The following is a 22,484-nucleotide window of genomic DNA, read 5'->3' on the forward strand; positions in this document are numbered from 1 at the left end:
TACTGCCAAAAGTTGTGTAGAATTATATGTGTGAGGAAACAGGGGCATTCATTGTTATTTAACCAAGAGTCCTGTTAAATAACAGGAATAAGCCATTATTTCACATCTGCTGATCTTTAAAAAGGAAATGCTGTCGTTATTAATTCTGAATGTGTCAATTTCAATGAACTAAATGATGGAATTTTTCAGTGAGACCGTTCATCATAGGGATTATGTGATGAACTTAGTATGCCTGGAAAGTTTATTTAACAGCTCATTTACCATTATAAAAAAATGCAGGTGAACCATGCACTAAATGAATGCTTGGTGTCCCCTCTGCACATCTCCAGTTTTATTTCTAGCAAATAAGTGTTGGCTCACTAAAAAGTTATATGAAAATGGGTTTTTTGAATAAATTGATTTTTCTTGACTACAGATTCATAACATGCCTTAACTGGTATGAATTTCCTTTATTCTGCCTGATATACTTTTAAATTTTTTTTTGGTCATGCTATTTACTTCTACTTAAATTGTGGTTTTGCAGTTTTCCTATATTTTGTCACCAATGTTTGGCTACCATGGGCATTTAAAAAAAAACAGGAGTTAAAAAGTGGCATTAAAAAGTAAGAGTTAGTAAATAGCAAATTGGACTTTCAGAAGCTTAGTCGCAAAATTTCCACTGATTTACATTACTCAGGGCCAGGATATTATATAGTACATCCACCAAGAGGACCTAACATTCAATATTGGAAAAGGTTCAATATTAGAACCTCTGACTGTCAGGTGTCCTTCTTGTCTTTAGGATCAGCACAGAGACAACTGAAGGAATAATATTTCAGTTAATATTGACCAGAAATTAAACCATAATAGGGAAATAAACCACAGGGGTAGCTAGTTGTTTTTTTATTGTTCTAAAAAAGCTCCTATAGACTTCTACGACATCATAATATATCATGACGTCTTAATTATTTTTATTCTAAGGAAGTGTTTATGTCCATTGTGGTAAATGTCAATACTAGAATTTTTAAGAAAGATTCAACATGTAGAAACGTAATGTTATTGTCTGAGAATTGTCTGGCAACACTGAAAAACTCAGTGTTTCCACCGTACCATTCTGTGTTGACTATAAAAGGCCACTTGTAGAACACGAGTGTTTTACACTCACTGTGTATTTAAAGTAGTGAATGACAGAAGTAAAACTGATCATCTAGTACGTTTTGATAAAGCTTCTTAATATTTATGAACTATCAACAACACAGAATAATGACAAAATTATATGCTAACCCATATTTTTTATTTCAGTAGAGCTTGAATTTCTAGAATTCACAAGAAGCCATATCACTTATGGGAAATTTTTTCTTGAATTTTCTTCAATGTATTGAGAATATTTAATCCAGCTCATGTATGCCTGGTAAAATGAAGGTGATCTTTACCTTATTGAAGATGATCTTTACTTTAGAATCTTTTTGTTTGTTTAAATTCCAGATCCGTCTGCTCCACCAGCTCCATCTAATATCAGAATTGCCAATATCAGTGCAAACAATGATGGGAGTGTAAATGTACTGATTACGTGGGATCTTCCAGAAGAGCCTGATATCCCAGTGCACCACTACAAAGTCTTCTGGAGCTGGACATATAGCAAATATGTAATCCCAGCTAAAAAAAAGAGAAGGAAGATTACCGATGGGGTAAGAAAGAAAATAGCAAATGACACAGAAATATGGCTTTTTTTTCTGGCACAAAATAGAGTGTAAGTATAAAATATGTGATAAATTGCAATGATTTGAGCAGATGGTATAGTAGTGGTCTTAAATTTTAATATCACCAACCCCATAAACAATTTTGATCTCTCAATCTCTATCAATGAACTCAGGGAGAGAAGCAGACTTCTGCCTTAAAATGTGGCTAAATACTATAAGATTTTGCAGGAGACATGAGCAGAAAGTTAAATGTTGTTTGTCCTCTAAATTCAGGCTTATTTTATTAGTGCTTCTTAAAGAGACAGTACTTATTTTAAAAGCCTAACATCATCTGTCACATTGTTCGTTCACTCTGCAAATAGAACTTGAATAGAACTTGTGACACTACCATATACAATAACCATTCAATAGTCAGTATAGGTCCAAGGAAAAAACAAACCCAAAGCTCTTGCTGTACCAAAGATTTGACATATTTCCATAGCAGCAAGTTCCTATGAGTTTCTTGAAAGATGTATCAAATACGCTTTACTGGAAAACTCTCTCTTGTGATATCCTTTAGCATATTGAATATTATTTTAAAGTAGTTTATAGAAATAGAATTCAATTAAAGATAACAAGCTGAACTTAATTGTCAGTGTTCTTAATAAATGCATTGTGGGAATTTGGTCCCATGTCTATGTTAACACTGTATTTTGGCTCTGGCTTCCCACTTGCACTGTGATGAATGACAGATGGAGGATTATAGTTCTCTCTCTGCCCCTCAGTCACCAAACCCTGAGAGGAATAAAGCCAATGAAGGCTGTGTGCCAAGTTCATCCACAGCAGATCAGACACAGCAGCAGTGCCACCATGGGAGCTTGCTGGACCCATCTTTTGTCATGGAAACTGATGGGTGATCAGGGTCTGGGGGCTGCAGAGCCACAGCCACCATGTCTGTGCTGGGCCGGCAAGAAATTTCCCCGAAAATGTAGACAAATTAGAGTAATTTCAGGGGCTGAGATAACTTGGGTCTTTGTTGCTACTTCAGTTAAATACCTTTTTTTTTTTTTTTTTTTTAATAAAGAAAGGTAAATATGCATAGAAATGAAGCGTAGTTCTTTCTTGTACTTTTAAAAGATCACTTTGGCAAGATAGGAGTAAGGTTGGACTGTGCTAGGTAGAAAAGTTTTGTGTTCCTCAGGAAAGCTGCCATTGGCTAAAGATCTTCGTGGCAGAGACTACAGCCTAAAGACACAGGGGAGCTTTCTGTCCACAAGCTGGTCCTTACTTCACAAAACCCAGAGAATTTTAAAATTGAGCTGAGTCTTTAAAGTAGTGTTGGCATTTTGTGTAGGGTACATCCTACGTATAAAAATGTTAAACCAGATCCAGTATACAACATTACAGTAATTTCGACCAAGTTCTGACCTTGAATATAGGGAAATCCAGAAAAGTCAAGGCATATTTTAGAGAAAAGGCAGACTCTTAGAATATCTTTCATATTACTCCTGTCTCATTGTACTTATTCTTCTGCAGCTTTTCATGAAACTGTATGTCAATGCCAGTGAGATTCAGATTTCCTCCACAAGACATTCCTGAGGCTGTTTCTAATCAATGGTCCTTTGAATATTATAGCAATTCTTCTGTCTAAAATTTGAAACTGCAAAAATTTTGAAAAAAAAAAGAAAGTGTGGAAAAATCTTATTTTTTAAGATAATTGAAATTTTTTTTACCCGGTTTTTACCTTAGATATAGTCTAGTCAAAATAATTTTTTTTTTCATATGAAATCGTTCCAGGTAGACATTCAAATAATTTGACTACAATACCAGCACTGTTAATTGAGCATTATAGTCAAAGTTATAAATATCTCAGCACAAAACAAGTAAAGGTAATTGATATGAAATGCTTTTGACAGTCCCTGGAGTGTTAAATATGGCAGTACATGGTTATGTTTTTCACTCTGGTTTGACTGTCAGACTTCAGAAGCACAAAGTATTCTGATGAAGTCATGGAGTAATGTCTTCTGTCTGAGATACGTGCTAGAGGGACATTTTTATAAATACATTTTAAAAAATGTAGAGGTGTAAGAATACTGAGAAGCCTTTGCTCTTCTTTGCAACACCCTAAGACTTCCCTTAATTTATGGATTATTGACCAGAGAATGATAATCCTGCTCTGGTGTTTCTGCATTTAAGACACTTCCATGACAATGGACACTGTATTTTTTCTTTTCTGTTTTCCATTCTATAGTGGAAAAGTGTTCTTTGCTAACAAGGGGGTATTTTTGGTTGTGGTTTTGAGATTTTTTCCATTTTTGTTTTCAACAGTTGAACAAATAGAAAATATTGACAAATGTACTGAATGTTGAATTTTAGCTGTCCTCAGATTGACTGTCTCTTGAAAAACAATTTCAATTGCTTTGCTAACACAGGGAATAAAAATTTTAAATTTCTTTGGCTAAAAAAATTTTGGCATAAGAAAAAAACTTGATATATGTAAAAAAACCCTCTAGTTTTGACCGAAACAATAGGTTTCTTTATTTGCCATAATTATGTAAACATCAAGAAATTTAGTATTTTAAAAATTACACAGGAAAACAGAGTCAAATAAAATATAAACTTTTTAAAGGAAATTTTGCTCTGCTGAAATTTATACATGAGTTTTCTTTTCTAATTTCAAAAGAGTAGTGTGCCTAAGATAACAGGCCTGCTTTTAATAAGGGTTTGTGTTTCAGTAATATTATAACTACTTTGTATATTTATTCTGCTCTATTATAGGCCCAAAATTATGTGGTCTTGGAGGGACTCCAACCCAACAGCAACTACAATGTAGAACTGCAGGCAGTAACACGTTGGGGTCAGATACGCCTAAAAAGTGCTAAGGTTTCTCTCCATTTTAGCACGACTCAGGACACCAGGAATAATAGTGAGTAATTGTATTCAAACACCTGGATGCTTTGTCTCTTCTTTATCTAGAATTTGAATGTTTTATGTAATGATTTATCAAATTAAAAAAAAAAAAAAATTCTTAAAGCTTTCTGTTTCATATCATAGTGATCCTGTCTCAGTGAAGTTGAGTAACCTTTTAATGTTAAATTTCTTATCTAAAAATAGGTGACAGTTTGTGCCTAATTCTTTATCTTAGATCCTACTCACCTGAAATAAAAAAAATGCAAAGAAAATTGAAGCATTTGCATGACTGTGATGTTAATATTTTTAAAATGCAATACAGGTATAAATACTGTATTTGTCAGTGATTGGAACAGAACCATTTCTGTGTCTTTGTCTCAACTGGACAGTTTTAGCTTGCAATGCTTTTTAAAATCCTGATTATTCTGAATAGCCCATTAATTCAGATATTTGGACCACACAAATATTTATATACTATGAACTAATATAAAACATCAGCTCTTCTATTAAGCAATCTAAAATGTTCCATGCCTGACAAGCAAGGAATTCTCAAAAAATTATTGCACACATAGGACCCGTATTCAAATTAGAATCTTGAGATCTTTAGATGTCAGGTTATTTCTTGTTAAGATCTTCTTTAAAACTCACATGCTAAGGTAATATAACTGAAAAACGTATCTGGATCTGAAAGTAAACCATGATTCTTAGTCTTAGTTAAATGCTATTTGTATAATTACAATGGAATACCAAGTTACTGCCCCAACTGCTGATGTGTTTCTGATTAACCAATACAGAAAAATTCTGATAATAAGATGTTAAAGTATGTAGTGTTAAATATCCTGTCCCGACTCCATTTCGTTTTCCATCCATTCAAATTCTTTTTTTTAAAGTACACTCGAAGTTTGAACTTTACTTGTCACCATTTTCATAACATAACTGTAATTACTCTCATCCTAACTAATAAATTGCTATTGTTGCTGGACCCTTCTGCAAGCATATTCAGTTTGGATATACATAAAATATATCAAAGTGGTTGTTAGCTATGACAGACCTTCATACCTACAGTTGCTTCCCATTTTAATGTACCAAGAAGATAAAATAGATCTAAAGATCCTTCATTTTCCCATATTAAGCTCATTTTTGCTACCTTTTTGGTCCATTTTAAGAGACAGCAGAGGGCCACGTTTTCTTCTCTTCAATACACTGAGTTTTTGCTTGAAATCCATACCAGAATATGAGCTTGAATCTCCACAGTGTGTACATAAGGCAGGTTTGGGTGAAATCTCCAGTGAATATAAGAGTTCTGCCCTTTCCATACTGGCTCTCCTAAGTTGTACCTATGCTTTCTGTCATCCCCTAGAAAAGTGACCTAGTTTGCAGGATGTTGCATGATATCAAAAGTTTCTTTGAGCTACCACATTTAGTTTTCTTTTCTTTTCTGTATGTACACAGGAGATGTAATAGAAGAAAAACTACAGTGGTAACTGGGTATTTAATTCCAGTACAATCAGCCACTGAGCTCAACTAGAAGCATGTAATTGGCGTTTATGAGACACGTTCTCATTTTTCTGAGTATTTTCCTAAGAATTTTTTTGCTGGTTTTTTTCCTTTTTTTTTCTTTTCTGGAAGACACGTTTTTCTAGATAAAAAAGCCTTGTTGTCTCTTGTGATGCTTCTGTGAAGCCCTGTATCTCAGTGCTAAACTTAAAGGTGTTTAGTTTTCATCCCTGCCATCTTGACTGGCATTTCACCAGATTATGTCATAGCTCTGAGAAAGAACATGTAACTGAGTTTACTTTACATCAGGTCACAGGAGAAGGCTCGTGCCTGTGTCCTGGTATCTGGGACGAAGTTCTAGGTGCCATTATACACACCTAGCCAAAGTGACATTGGGCAAGCTGTTGAATTTCTTTCTCTCATTTTACTTTGTGACTTGGTGACTTCAGTGGTTTCATCATTTTCGGTCCACCCCAGTGGCACCTCTTTCTTACCATCATCACAGCTAGATTTAAATTCCTTCCACAATTTTGCTTGGATAATCTGCCCTCTTCTTGGTTGTTTTGCTTCATAAACCAGTCCATCAGTAGTTTCTGTAAAAGTCTGCTATCTACTAATGTGTAATTAGTATAGAATTTCCAATGCCTTGTGCTTTATTTCACTTTACTGTAGTGACTTTTTTTGACTAAAAGGTTCATTAGTTGTTGTATTGTTTTTTAAACCAGAGTAATACTATACTAAGAGCAATATTTTTGTTTTCTCATATACTTCAAGTATTTGACTGTTATGTTCAAGTTATGAACATCCATTTAGTTAATGAGCAGTATTTTCTTTCTAACTGCAAATCAGCACCTGTGAGAACTAAAACACATATTTGTTTTACAGTAGAGTACTTCAACAATAAGTTTATAGACAAATCTGAGCATTCTTTCTGTTAAAGCCACGAAGTAAATGATTCAAGATTCTTTGAGCCTAAACCACTGATATCACACATTTTAGTGGATACAGCACTCTGCTGAGAAGTATGTTTGGAAATTTTTGGACATTTTTAAACAATAGGTGGATTATAGCTTACATAGAAAAGACAAAACTACTCCTGGAGGAGATGCAAATTCATCTTCTGAATCTCACTGAAGTTACTTAGGTACAGAGCCAGTCCTGCTTGAGGTACTTTTGAGAGTACTCAGAAGCAGATGGAGAAATATGAAAAATAAAAAAAAACTGCCTGAAATATTATCTAGGAAATGACTTTCATGCCCCCTCTTTATTTGGGGACTTCCATGGCCTTAGGGAAGCAGTTCCAGAAGCAACATGCCAATTTTGCTGAAGTCCCACTGTCACTTACTCAGTTCTGTGGAATTCAGCTCTTGTTTTTCAGGTGTCTGTTCCTATTGTCAGAATAGAGAGTAGTCCATAACCCGCTAAAGTAATTTAGTCCTACAGACCTTTGTGAGCTTTGACCCTAGCCCTCTGGCATTGTATTTCCCCACACTCAGAAATACATTGCCTCACTATATTTGTATGCTTCACTTCTGGGAAATGCAGCAAGACTCTCTTTCTTGATCTTTATATAGAAATATTCTAAATTGGTGTCCTGGTTTTTCTGGAAGTGGAGCAGACAAAGAACAGCAAAGCAGAGATTTAGTAAAATTTAAAAATACTTAAGTTGAAGTATACCTAATAGATTTGTTTGTACTTCTCTTGGTCACTTTTTTTGTTTCCTTTTAGATAGTATAAACATTACGGTTATCTTAAGAAAGAATTTGCTTAAGTTTGGTTGTTTTACTTTAATTTAAAACAAGCAAAGAAAATGTAACATTGTCTCAGATGATTAAGCAAAAGATTGACAAAGTAAAATTTGGCCAAAAAGCAAGTGGGTGTCAGCTGAAGCTGCATAGGGCACATTGTTCAAGTTTACATGTCACTATGGTAATTATTGAAACCTGTGCCTTCCCTCTTTCTCTCAAGTATGTAGTTAAAAATTTGCCACTTCCTAATTATTAGAATCTTTACTTTTCAGTTACGTTTATTACTGAATTAAATACAGCTTTTTTTGTTAATCTGATGCAAATACTGTCCTCTTACTAAGAACTGGTATATTTGCAAGTGTGCAACATAAATGCAGTTTGAATCAGCATTGCTGCCTTTTCAACTGAAAATATCTAGAAATACTGTCAACCCTGCTAAACATTGGTGAACTGATGCCAAATGAAATACTTGATGAAGGACATCCCGTTACCATTGCTTGTTGGAAGCTAGGCACATAACACCAAGGGAATTGCTCAAAGTTAATTCTGCTCTTACAATGTTTTCCTAAGCATTCACTGTTCACTGTTGGAAACAGGAAAGTGGGCAAGAAAGATCTTTAATCTGACCAGACTGTTCTCACAGAGCATACCAAAGGACTATATTTACTTTGATGTAATAACCACATGTGGTACTCTGTGGGTTACGCTCAATGCCATCCTTGGGTTTTGTGTATATTCAAACACTGCATAAATATAAAGAACATGAATGATTATACAGAACTATGCTAGATACTATGCCTGTTTAAAAAGTCAATGTGTTAGCATTTCTTGTTCTTGGGGATATAAATACACTCCCCTTCTTTATTATTCTTTTGAAAATTTACAGAGCATTTTCATATTAAAATATATTTATCTTTTTCTCTCTCCATCCAAAATACTTTTTTTGACTGAATTTCAGACAAATTATATGCTTTTCAACCATTATAGACAGTTTGTTTTTTATATTAATTTCATTTAGGTAAATTACTGAAATAAGATAATCTGGATTGAAGATAGTATTATTTTTTGAATTTCAGCACCATTAACAGTCATTATACAGAACTGTATTTTAAATAATTCCTGATTGTTCTGTGTATTACAGAGGAACAGACATCTTCTGCTGGGAAACCGCAGAAAGGACTGGTAGATCCTTACCCAACATTTCAAAGAAGAAAAACCACTCGTTTTCTTAAAATTGGAACTCCTTTCTATCAGGACAATCAACTTCAGGTCAAAGTCTACTGGAAGAAGACAGGTTTGTCAAATTTTTATTTTAGTATTTTTCCTAAGGAGGAACTGTCATCAACTGCCTGAGAGCTGCAGAACACTGATATAATATAACGAACCTTGTACAATCTTTCAAAGTTAAATCCTACACCTATCCTCCCTTCACCCTCATGTTAGAGTGAAACATTGCTTCTCCTATTTGTGTTATGGATGTGTAAATGTCTGGCAGAGGGAAATGATATGAAGCAGCTATCCAAAAATTACAGTCAGTCATGTTGGGACGCTGCATCTTCCCAGAGCTGAGATTTTTTTTAGTTCAGTGGAAATCACTTCTGTAAAGTTTTAAATAGGGAAGTGGAATTTGGCCTTATGTTCAACAGAGCTTTTGTGGCTATGAATGTTGTCTCCTTGGAGTGTGGTCTCAAGCACATACAGTTCCTGGGTGGATTTTCTGCTGATGCCACTGCAGTATCACTTGTTGGACTTTGTCAGTTGGGAAATTAATCAGGAAATTAATGTATATGGAAACCATGCAATGTTGTCACAAAAACTGTAGTTTGAACCACAAAATTTAGAGTTATACTGGCTTATGTTAATGCCACAGTAGGCTTTATGCAAAACTTTATCAGTCACCTTGAATTAGGACAGGATGAATAGTTGGCCACAACCACTGAAAAAAATCTTTAAGTTGGTTTTCTGCTAGGCTGTATGAACTCTTCTCTTTTTCAGAAAAATCTAACAGCAATTTTATGTTTAAGTCTTCCAGTCTAAATGAAAATGCCATAAATTTTAAGTGCCTAATCAGATTCAGAAATCAAAAAGGGGATTTTACTTTCTTGCCCTTTAGGAGCATATAGATTGTTACACGTTGCTCCAGCTTAGCCATAACAGGTTCATGTGCTGCTATTTGAAAATGTGCTAATATTTAGTGTTTTAACTTGGAGCAATCTACATTTGTGGCAGTAGCACATATATAAAATCCATTTAATTTTTGTGTTTGAAATAAAGGGCTACAAAATGGATAATCGCCTTTTCTTCTGGAATTTTTCAAATAATTTTAGAAATATTTAAGTTCTTTTGTCTTTAGGTACATGCAGCACCACCCTGAATGAGGAAAGGCTGTATAACCCTTCGGTTATGCTGTGTAACATAAGAATATGTCACACTAGATGGTGTGAGAGATTGTGAGAGGTATCTTTTTTTCTTAAAAAGTGCCTGCCTGTTTGAATGGTTACTTTCTAGCCCTGCTATATCAAATACTTTACAATCAAATGCTTATTCCTTCATAAAATCTGCAAGCTTTGGCTCAGGCTGACTACATACACATTTTAGAGGTTTGTCCCTGCGTATTTTGGCTATACTAGTTTTCTTTTTTCTGCCTTTCTCCATTATATTTAATTTTTACCTAACCTCATGGAAAGCTGGAGTAATTTTAAGATTAAATAAAATTTGAGGGATTTTTAATTGTGAATACTAAGTTTACCTAATATGATTTTGGTTATCTGAAGTGTGATTTCTATTTTCTGAGCTTGGGACTTAAGCGTAAGCCTTCTGGAAGTGAGATGTCAACAAATTGTCCAAGCTCCTTTTATAGTCAAAAAAAAAAAGCAGGTGACTTCTGAATTCATCCCACACAGCAGCTGAATCATTCTCTGGAGATGCCTCTTTTCCTTATTGAGTACTGAAGGGAGCCTAGACAACTCATTTGTAGAAGGCTTAGAGGTGCCTAATGTCTCTCTGTGAGCTGAGGTTCAATTCTGAGCAGTTTGGACTGAAAAATATGAGGACAAGATTCCAAGATGGGGAGGCTATGATGTCTCCCACAGGTGTAAGGCCGGGTGGTGCAACTCACAGTCCACAGACAAGATTCAGCCCAGTGGATCCAGCTGCGGCCCTTTTCCTCCCAGCCTGTTTCCAGAAGAAAGATTATTTGTCCTATGACCAAACTGTCAACACTCCTAATGAAATTCACCTTACAAGTAGTTGTCCAAATTCATCTTTATAATGAATTATGGAGGTTAATGGAGGAAAAATCATGACAAGACAGGAATATTAATTTTGTTCTAAAGTAGATATCTTGAACTAGGTGTCCACTAATTATAATAGTAACTTGGATATCAAGCTTATAAATAGATGTTGCACCAAAGTTACTTAAATGTTGACATCTAAATCTGGAGCTGAATTCCACACTGTATTACATACCTGGAAATAATATTTGTAGTAAAAGTTACAAATCCCTATAAAAAGAAATAAGGTAGTTAGCATTCTCATAGTGGCCAAGACAAGAGGTAATTAACATTAAATGAAGTCAGGGAATATTTTATAGCTTGGAAATAACAGTCTTTAAAAGTGGTGTAATCTCCATAACTGGAGATCTTCAAAGACAAACGTGGTACAGATCTGTTAGAAATGACATGGTTTTACATACTGTCACCTTGTGCCAGGGATGGACCAGTTGAGTTGCTGACTGTACAGCTGACTGATCTTGTGTGAATCCCTGTACATGCAATTATAGAAGGGGGAAACTCAGAGGTCCATTTTGGTGATATAGTGGGAACAAACTGTCACATGCACTAGGGTGTTTAGGTATATGCCCCAGCCATGTTCAAGACCAGGATGGATGGGGCTTTGAGCAACCTGGTCTAGTGGGAATTGTCCCTTCCCATGGCAGGGGGGTTGGAACTTGATGATCTTTAAGGTCCCTTCCAACCCAAACCATTCTATGATTCATTTTTGTCACATAACAAACAGTGATAGCCCTTTACTTTGTGTGTGAAGAGGGGCAGAATATGGCAGTTTGCAACACTTTTTTCTTTTCTTTTTTGCAAAGAAAATATCTGTGTTCTGACTGACAGCATATGCAGTAACTCAGCAAGAGCCATTGCGTCATGTGGAACTGAAATATAGCCAGTTACCTGCTCCTGAGAAGCTAACAGCTTCTATAAGCTTTTACAGGAGTTTGGAGGTTATGTAGTACATGCATGAGGTATTGACTGCAAATTTACTAGTGACAATTTACTGCAGAGCAAGTCTTTTCCACTGTGCAAGGAACACAGCAGGAGAAGCATATTGGCTGTGTCTTGTCTTTATGAAAGACAGCAGTTACTGGAGCCAGCTGTGTTGGGAACTGTACCCACATATCTTTCTCCTTTATGAACTGCACTGTCTCAAGTCGTGTTTAAGGAGTTTTAGGAGGTATAAGAGTGCAGCAACTATAATAGGGAATACTGATAGGAATATGCTATGGCCTAGCCTCTAGGCTATTTTCATGGCACATAGGCAATCAGAGTTCAAATCCTTCCTGACAGGGAGTTGACCTCTTTGTCTTCTTCATGACGGGTGAAAACAGGAGTCCCTGTTGATTGCTCTGATGTTATCATTATTTTGTACTTTGCTATTAAAAACACTTCTATAATCCTAAATTAGGATGTGTGACAAAAAAAAATAAAAATTAAGACAATATCATGAAACTATGTGAAATAAGTATATTGATAATGGTTCCCATGACACAAAAAATAATTCAAGAAATGTGAGTCTTAAGATTGAATATGTTTGAAATTTGTAAATTAAGCAACATTTCAATTGTTTGTAGGAATCTTTGCTTTGTCTGGTTTGATTTTCAATTTTTTGGGGTACTTTCTGTGATAGACTTCATGGTCCTAAAAAGAGATGGTTGCAGTGGTGATGAAATATGTTATTTAGATTTTGGAATTTTTTAAGATGAAGACATTTAAACCAGTGTGCTGTGTTGATATAGAGTGCCTTTTAGCTGTAACGAAAACTTTAACAGCTACTAAAGCAGCGGTCTTTCACTTTGTAAGAATGTTACTCATTTTCTATAGTAATAGCTGCTCAGAAATTTTTGTTGCATTCTTGAATTCAGTTGCCCTACCATTCTACTTAGACCTGAGAGCATTTATTTTTTTTGTAAATTCTGTCCAAAACCAAGATGGCTCTATCGAATAGTTTTGTACTGCCTCACAACACTGTAGCATCACAGCCCACCACGGATTACAGAAACAAATAGAAGGAAAGACTTGTGTGTATTTCTTGCAGTCTCAGACCACTTAAGAAACACAAACTTGTTCCTAAGGTTGTTTTAGGTTATTACTTTACTTTCATTGATCCCTTTGTTGGCTGAGAAGTTGTTTTGCTTTTGAATTTGAACCACTGTAGTCTCTCTAAAAAGGACAAAATAGAACAGAATCATAGAACAATTTAAATGAGTTGGAAGGGACCTCTGGAGGTCACCTGGTCCAACCATCTGCTCAAAGTAGAACTCTGAAGTTAAATCAAGTTGTTCAGTCCTATCTGTAAGGCCCTAAACCAGATGTTATTGTTTTCTGAATGACAGGGAATTTGTCCTTTATGAATATCAGGCTGCAGAGGGAACCTACCAGTTTATTGCAATGCACCTTAGGATTTCCGTAATGTATGGCGACGTCTCTTGACATTGAAAGATAGTTTTTCCATTACTGAGAAGAAGATGTATTCCTCAGTGTCATTTACAGATGTGCCTCTAGGAAGTCAGTGAAAGACCATAATGATGACATCAGGGCTTAAGCTCTTTGTTTTATATCATTCCTCTGGATAGAATGGATCAGGCCTCTATCCTGTGCAACTGCAATAGAGAGAGTGTTGCATACTATTACTGAACTGGCTTTATTATATGGTAAAGAAGTGATTGCTTATCAGTACTCAGAAACTGAACACAGTATTTGAGTTAAAGTCTGAGTAAGTGGATGGAAGATCCTATTTCCATATGTATGCATCATAACACGCCACAGTTTGATAGCAGGAAAGACTTATTTAGGCCTGTTCTTCAAGTATCATTTCTTAAGTCCCATTAGCTTCGGTAAGCATGAGGCATGAATGGAATGTAGGATCTGGACTTTACATTAAAGTTAATCTCTTTCTGAAATAATCTTTTAGTTTGAATGCTTCAGTATGATGGCAATAATAATTTTACTTCAGGATGTATGCTAGCTAAAATAACTCCACACTTCAAGCAGTGCAAGGTGCTTAGCAAATGCACATAATTTTGCTAGACAGAGTCACCACAAAAGCATGTTGTAATTATATAAATACAATAGCTTCTTTCTGAAAGAAGAAAATGTCTTTCACTTACTGCCTCTGACTTAGGCCTGGGATTAGAGAAACACAGTACATTCCTTTAACAGCATGAATCTTACTTTTGTAAATGAAAAGAAGAACTTGCTTGTGGCCAGATTTTTTGGCCATCTCAACTGTGTGAAATTAGAAATTATGTGCTATTTATGTCAAATGGTGGAATCAATTTAAACAAGTCACTTTTAACTCCTTGGTGCTGGAGTCACAGAGTACCATCCATTACCAAGACTGGATGCATTCTGAAACCCCTACTTAAAAGGATTAGCTACTTGGAACAATTAAGATGCTTAGTATCTTGAGCAGTAATCAAGACTGAGAGTGTGAAAATAATAAAAAAAAAATCCTTATGCTTCCTCTGTTCCTCAGTGGTTTGGCAACTAGAGAGCTGAGGTTTTAGACTTCAGCTGAAAAGCCTTCAAATTGCTGTGAATTTATGTATCTTCAGGGTATGAAAATAAGATATTTCCCATAAACAGAAGGAAAAAAAGATATTCTTTATGAGCTCACTGCATCAATTCTCATCACTTGCTGCAACAATTATAATACATGAAAATATTTGAATGTAATTATGATGATTTCTTTCCAAAGCAACATGTCACAATAATATTTTCTGACCCATTACTCTGCCTTCAGTACTGTTTTCTTAGTGTCTGTTATTTGAGTATAAAGTAGCTCTCCTTGCTCAGGTAAAGCTTTAGTTTCCTTCACTTTTCTTTGAATGAAGTCTATGAGCATTTACATCCCCTGTTTAATTTAAACATTTAAAGTACTTCTAGATATTTAAAATCAATATATCTGCCCCTTGGTTTTGCTTAAAAAGACAAATATTTAAAATGCATTAAGGCTTGGCTTCAGGCTTCTTTCTTTGTGTTTCTGGTAAATGCTAAAGCAGGAAAAAAAAACCGACACTTAAGGCAGGGAGAGGCAAAGAATCCTCCATTGTCTGATAAATCAACCAAACAAGAATAATGAATTAAATTACAGGGAAGAATAAAATGCAAGGCAAGGCAAAACAAACAGAAAGCTGCCATGAATGCTTTTAAAACCAGATCTTAGGAAAACAAAATTAACTTTCACTTAGTTCAGGGAGATAAATAAAGTGACTGTACATGCTGACTCTTTGTTTGCAATAAGGTATTTCATATGGCAGGTTTTAAAATAACTGAAAGCTTTCCCTGTGTTTTCCTATGATCCCTTCTCACAGAACTAGTGCCATTGAAGCTAACAAAACCCTTCAATTCCAGTTGGAGTTTCTACCTATTATTGTAAAGAATTCAGCAGTAGTTGCTTAACACTAAGGAATTATTTAGTTTGGTACTGACTGTTGCACTAGGAATATCAGTGTTTGAGCAGCTGGCCGTTTTCTAATTATAGATATTTAAGCAGTAAAATATTTCTACTTGAAGGTATCATTGTGTTGCAGATGGTTCTTTCAACAAGAAGACCTTGCTGTTAATTATAGTTAAGTATACACCAATATATTTCCCTCATATTTCTATGCGAATACAGAGACATTAGCTCAGCAGAGGCTAATTGTTTGGGTACACATAGTGTACATTTGTATTTAGTGATTTAATTAGTATAGCTTGCCCCAAGCACAGGAATCTTTGACTAGATCAACTCTTTAGAAATTCACCATTAGACATTGCATAATTTTGCTTTTCCACATGTGCTACAGCTGACTCAGATGTCTGTATCCTATGGGCTTCCCCAGCATCCTGCCTGGGGAGGTGGGTAATGCTGTCAGCTTTAGCTGTTGTGGGAAATCATTCAGGAGTTAAAAGAACATCCTGTATCCTGTAAAAAGTATCCTCTGTGTGATTCCTACTCCTCCCTAACTTTGTCTTACATAGGGCTAATGTAGTTCCAGGAATAAATTTTTTGTTATTGCACTGATGTTTTTTAAAATCTCTTTGCCTTTTTGCTGCCTGGAGAGACTGAAAGGAGGAGCATCTGACCATCTCCAGTTGTACTTTATAAACTGACTACAGAATTTGGACTAGTTGGTTTATGTCCAAATGTGACTTGCTAACAGTGCTTAAAACGTTGCTGGTGGGAGTCATGAAAAACATCAACAAATAATACAATTTTGTAGAGCAGATAGGATGCAACTTCTCAAATAGTATGCAATTGATTAGTGGGACAAATAGTAAGTTTTAAAATCACATTTACAATAGAGGCAACCTCAGTGGCATCTCCCCTGCAAATGAGATGATACTGAGGAGTCTTTTCAAGGGCACAGTTTACTGCATTTCTTCATGTTTCCACAGGAACAACAGAAAACCATTTCTGAACACCTTTCACTCACTTCCAAATTTCCATTTCTTTCAGGATAGGTGGTTAAAGTTCTTGGTGTGAGAGACTTAGGGGCAAGTCTGTCCAATGATTAGTCCCAGGAATGTTGTTGGAACTGATTCAAAGTCTGCCAGGAAATCAAATTATCAGAAGCCAAATCAGAACTACCTGCTGTGGTCCCAGAGCTCAGACAGCACATAAGATTGATTTTGCTTAGCAGGCACACACTGATGTCTGCCAAAGGCAGATTGTGGCTGTACTATACTGGTTTGGTCCAGAACATTCATGAAACTAGTTCTAACACTTCGTATGATTGATCCCCTTCATTTTAAAATGTACATAGTGTATGCTGTTCACAAGCCTGAATAGTATAACCTGAATTGCACTCCAGAACACCTTTAGTAATTCTGAAAGACTATTTGACTTAATTTATGCATTTAAAAGAAGTCTTCTTTTTATTCTTAAACTTAATAACTGAATACAAATTTAAACTTGATTTCTTTTGAAGTTACATTACAAGATTGAATAGAAATGTAATTGTAAATTACCTGATCCATGAGTGCAGTCCAAAGATAGACCATCATTATGTGGGGTGAGTACCTGCAGATATACATTCAATATTGCATTGCAAAATCATTTATCAAGACTTAACTCACTTCAAGGCATTGAAAGTATGAACTGGCCAACTAATAAATAAACTCCTACCAGATTTTTAATTCTTCAGGAAAAAATACGTTTTCAAAACAAGCATTTTTATGTTCCTTCAATAATACCTGCCGACCCAGAACACAGTTTTCTACATTTCTTATTACTTCTTGAATATTACCACAACCTATAAAGTTCATTATTTTAACAACAAATACAGAAATTTTTATATATGCATATATATATTTATATGGTGTGACTATAAGATCATCAATGGCAATGTCTGTTGTTAGGCAGTCTGAATAACTGAGGGATAAAAATGTCAAGCTTTTTACCATCCAGTTCTTCCCCTCCTCTCCCTAAACTGTATCACTAGGTCACATTCAGTCAAAGCTTTGTCTCATATGCTTACACTATCATGCTTGGAACAATCCTACTATTTCTGCTATGAGTAGAAAGATAGAGGTACTGCAGTTTAGCAAGATACCTTTCATCAGCTATGAGGTAATAACTGCTCCTGAGTGCCCTCTTAGCCTGCCTAAGTTCTGCAGTAAAATATTTAGCTTATGATCCAGGGAAGGTTAAACTATCAGCAGCGAATCATCATGCTTATGGTGAAGGTAGTTTAACCTAGTAAGTGTCCTCTTGTAAATTGGGTGAGTTTTCCTCCAAGTGCCTCATTTTAACCTGTATTGTTTAATTAGCCTTGTTTACAAGGTGGCCATAAAAATCAGTTGCAGAAACACTACAGACAGGGAAGGAAACTAGACTTTTTCAATGAGTAGCTAGAGTTGGAAGGAAAGACACCAAAAAAAGGGTATCTGACAGTGAAATTATAATCTAAATTTAAATATGTCACATGTATGCAGCTGATGAATGTGTTCTTAAACACTAGTTGCTTTTAGTCCTCTTACCATAAACTGAATATGAAAATATCCATACTAGTCTAGACCAAAGGTCAGTCCCACTAAGTATTCTGTTTTATTCAGTGGCCAAAAGTAAATCCAAAGGAGCATAAGAATAGGGCAAGCATGTAATGACAGTTCTGAAGATTATTGTCCCAGCTTCAGACAACTTCTAGTTCATGGGATTTCCTGAGCCCAATGTTAATTGTATTTATTCAGTTCTGATGCATTTCTCTTCCATGATAATATACAGTGTCCCAGTAGGGTCACATAAATTTTGGGCATCTGAAATATCCTGGATTATGGGGTTCCAGAGTTTTAAATTCTTGTTCTATGAAGAACCATATTTTTTATTTGTTTTGAAGCCACTTCTTACATTTTAGACACAGAAAACAGTCAAGCTCTGTTCATCCTATCTTTATGCACATGATTTTATAGATACTTAACCTACTTTTGCTCTGTTCTTTTTCTCATAGACTCAGTAGTCTTAAACTGCAGATTTAGAAACTGCGTATTAATACCATTTATGAATAACAGTTCAGCACAGCAACATCCTGATATGGTGCACCATGATGCATACCATGAAAGTCCAGTTTTGGAACTTGGTGGAGCATTGTACATGCATGCAAACCCACCTGTATGGCCTTTGCATAGGGTATGAGAGAGAAGGGAGCAGCAGGTACGTCTCTGCATCTCCTTCCACTGTGGAGTTAGGGGTAAGCTGGGTCTGTACCTTGACTCTGGAACTGGGAAGGACTCCCAGATTACCTGCCCTCAATATAGCCTCCCCACCTAAATTAATGTCCAGATTTGTCAAAGTTACACAGAAAGCTAAAATTAATGATAGAGTACCTGCTGACATTTTCAATAGGTAGAAAACCATAGCAAGCCTTGGACTTGTTTGTTTGCTATTTTTTAATTTTTTATTAAATGCAGGTTTTGGATGCTTAGTTTCCTTTGAAAATATGGCTATGAGGCAGTAATGTAGGAAGCTTCTCTTCAGGCTGCAAGCAGCTATTGTGGGACTTGGAGCTTACAAGAGGCAAATTTCCTTGTAATAGAAAACCAGAGTGAGATACTGTTGAACTCACTTTGTATAGGATGTTGTGTGTGGGAAAAGGAGTGAGGGTAGAGGTAATCCGGCTTAGAGATGATCCCAAACTTAAATCCCTCAATATATAAACATCTTTAAACCTTGAGGCTTCCTGGGTCTAGATATGGACACAAATACTGTGTCTCAGGCCTGTCCTTAAATTACACACTAATTGTTAATATCATTTTTGGAAAGGCTTATCGTTGTATTATACAAAGAATGTGTTCTATAGAAATAAAGTTTGTTTTAAATGGCATAATGTGAGAAACAAAATCTTTGTGATTTAAATGATACTGCTTATATTCCATATAAGAGCAGGAAACAGTATAGTTTGCCTTGTTAGGAAGTGTTTATTAAATGAAGTTTAAATATCAACTGAGGGTTTCAGTGTTTATTTAATCATACTGCTTGAATAGGTGATTATTAAAAAGTTCTTTTTCTCAGAGGTGCCATGAATACCATGAATTTCATAACCAAACATTTGATACTTTGGTGACTTTTTTTTCCTTTCTTTATACCACTGGGTGAATCAAAGCACAGGAAGCTAAAGAGCCAAAGCTGTTTTAATTTCATTTTTTTAAAAGAACTTACCTAAAATGCCTGAGACAGAACACATCAACACCATAGTTTTTACAGGGACAAGAGGAGTGCAGAGAGGCTCACAATGCATTAGCATATCAATGCAACATCTTATGATTAGTTGAAGGTAAATTGTGTTTACCTGTGTATCCTAAGACTGATATCTCCTTTGCATTTGCTAAACTACCACAAGTAAAATAACACTTGTTATTCTACCTTTGTTTCTTCTCCTATCATTAGCTTCAGATTTCAAATGTTGGTGAGAAACACCATGATTCAGAGAGGCATAGAATGGCTTGTGAACCAATATGTGAAGAAATAAATAAGTGTTATGATCAAGTACTGACTGAGATCATGTTTTGCTTCTCCACAGTACTCTGAAGGAGTCCTTTTCTTACTGTTCTTCAGTCATGCTGTTATTACAATGCAATAAAAACCATGTGGATTACTTTATACTAGTCATGTCTTCAAAACTGAAGCAACTAGTAGTACATAACACTGCTTCATTTATTCACTTGGATTTTTCCCATATTTAAGCCTTCCCTGCATATTTTTCAGGACCTCTTCAGCAACTGAGTTTTAGCATAGAAAGTGTTTGTGGGAACTTGCATGTTGTACAACTCTGTTTTGACCTGGAGAGGAATGGTAGCCTGATTGACAGATGAACACAAGCCTGAGAGACCAGAAGACACTTCTTCATATTCTATCTCAACTATTTGCATAATAGTTCTTGGTGTGGAAATACAGGCAGGTTATGCTGCACAGCAAACACTGCTACTCGTCCTTCTGCCAGAATGGTGGGTTGGAAGCAGTGATGTCTTCTATTAAATCCACGGCTGTAAAGGTGTATCAGGGGTTGCATAATGGGAGAAGATAGGGCAGGAACCTTTCTTCAGGAAGCCTTTCACTTGTACGCATCTTTGGGCACTTCAGAGATAAGAAAATGTTTTTCTTTATGCAAGGCATCATAAATTTCACCATTTACCATTGTTACTTTTACAATCATCATGGCATACCTTCACCATTCTATACAATGAAATAAATAATTTTTGTCCTGGATAGTGTGTTGTTTGACACAGGATTTATACAGAGCTCCCCAAAATTATACATAACTTTCCTGTGGAAACAATTTATCAAGCTTGTAGATACTGAGAAACGCACTTCATGTGCCTTGAGCATATTCTGCTGTGATATTAAATATAAAATCTTTACCCCTTTCTATAGCCTATTTTTAGAGCAGTAATGCTGCAAGGCATATGATCCAGAAAGGAAATTACTTAATTTTTCTGTATTTCCTTCTTCCTATTAGTCTAAGACAATCAAAGATGTGTTCAAGACCATCTTTTAACTATAGTTTGTATGGTCATTAGTGTCTTGATCTTGGTGGTTACTAAACTTTCTGGCCTGACCCATTAGCTGCTCCTAACTATTGAAGTCAACACGACTGTTCATATGCTTAAGTGCTTTGTTGAATCAGGGCCAGAGTGCTCAGAAGCTTGTAAGATTAACCCCAAAGTATGAGAAGAAGAACAAAACCCATGTGGCCAGTCACAAATAATCATTGCAGGTTTTGCTGTATGAAATATCAAATATAACAATATATAATAAATACAAAGCTTTAGCTACATGCAGAATTAATTCTTTCACTAATTTTCTTACTGAATAGCTTCACAGAAATTTCGGTCTCCTTATGGCATTCTGTTTGAAGAAAGGTTAGGTTTGAATGAAGACAGCAGGTTTGCATATGGCTAACTATCTCCCAAACTTTGATAACAACTCCTCTTAACATACAGTTAACATTTTAATTATTCATATATACTTTGGAGGGAGTCAATTTGCTGAGGTAACTTGACAAAAAAACCAGAATGCTATTTCCTTTTTTACTGAAATACTCATTTAACATATGCTTGTTATTTATATTAAATTAATACTTTTGTGTTGCCAGGTAAAGGTTTTAATATAAGTATGTTTTATTTTATAATCTTTACTTTTTAACCATGTTTTATTCTCTTGGGAAGATCTATCAGACACTGCTTGTTAATTACTTCAAATCCTGTCATGATAGAGAAATCAATTTGATGTTACTGTGTTTATTGAGGCCAGAAATTTTTATTGTAATTAAACCTCAATTTGAGCTGCTGTTGTTGAATATGTCTGCTCTGAAATCTTTTTTTCCAGCAAATCCCATTTGATTTTTCTTTCTAATAAATTCTTGTAATTTGGTTGCCTACATAACAGTACTGTCACAGCTGGCATTAATCAACATTTTAATACCAAACCGTAAAGGCCAATCATCCAACAACCACCTGTCAAACAGAATAATGTACAACTCTAGAGCTGAAGTACTTTTACAGCAGAGACCATTATCATTATCATTGTGTTGGATGATTTTTCTGAATGGGTCTTAAGCTTCAAATTCTGTGGGGAGATGATGAGATTTAGCAAATGTAGGATGTAGGCCTAGAGTATTCCAATTAATCATCATGCAGCCATGACTTAGGATATGCTGCAGTACTTTTAGCAAAACTTTTCAATCTAAGATGCTTAAATTGTGCATATGAACCTGAACTTTTCGAAGTGGGAAACATGTATTTGGCATTGACATTAATGGGAATTTGAGCTGCTTTTACAGCTTAAAGCTAGAGAATAAATGTGCATTTTTCCCCCCAAAAAAACTGAAATATATTTATTTATTTTAATTTAAGTGGAACTGAAGAGTTTAGGTTGGGGAGGGGGAGAAAGAAGATAAATCTGACAA

At 35.4% G+C, this 22,484-nt stretch overlaps 1 protein-coding gene across 1 annotated transcript in view; it reads left to right on the forward strand.

The window, feature by feature from the left end:
* Window positions 1-22,484, forward strand: part of ANOS1 (anosmin 1) — a 141,937-nt gene that overhangs the window by 106,509 nt on the left and 12,944 nt on the right. The window contains exons 7-9 of the mRNA XM_074152572.1: window positions 1,465-1,667; window positions 4,437-4,584; window positions 8,955-9,107. Coding sequence (XP_074008673.1) covers window positions 1,465-1,667; window positions 4,437-4,584; window positions 8,955-9,107 — 504 coding nt within the window. The remainder of the gene's footprint in view (window positions 1-1,464; window positions 1,668-4,436; window positions 4,585-8,954; window positions 9,108-22,484) is intronic.

This window comes from Numenius arquata, chromosome 1 (genome assembly GCF_964106895.1).
Source record: "Numenius arquata chromosome 1, bNumArq3.hap1.1, whole genome shotgun sequence".
Taxonomy (NCBI): Eukaryota; Metazoa; Chordata; class Aves; order Charadriiformes; family Scolopacidae; genus Numenius; species Numenius arquata.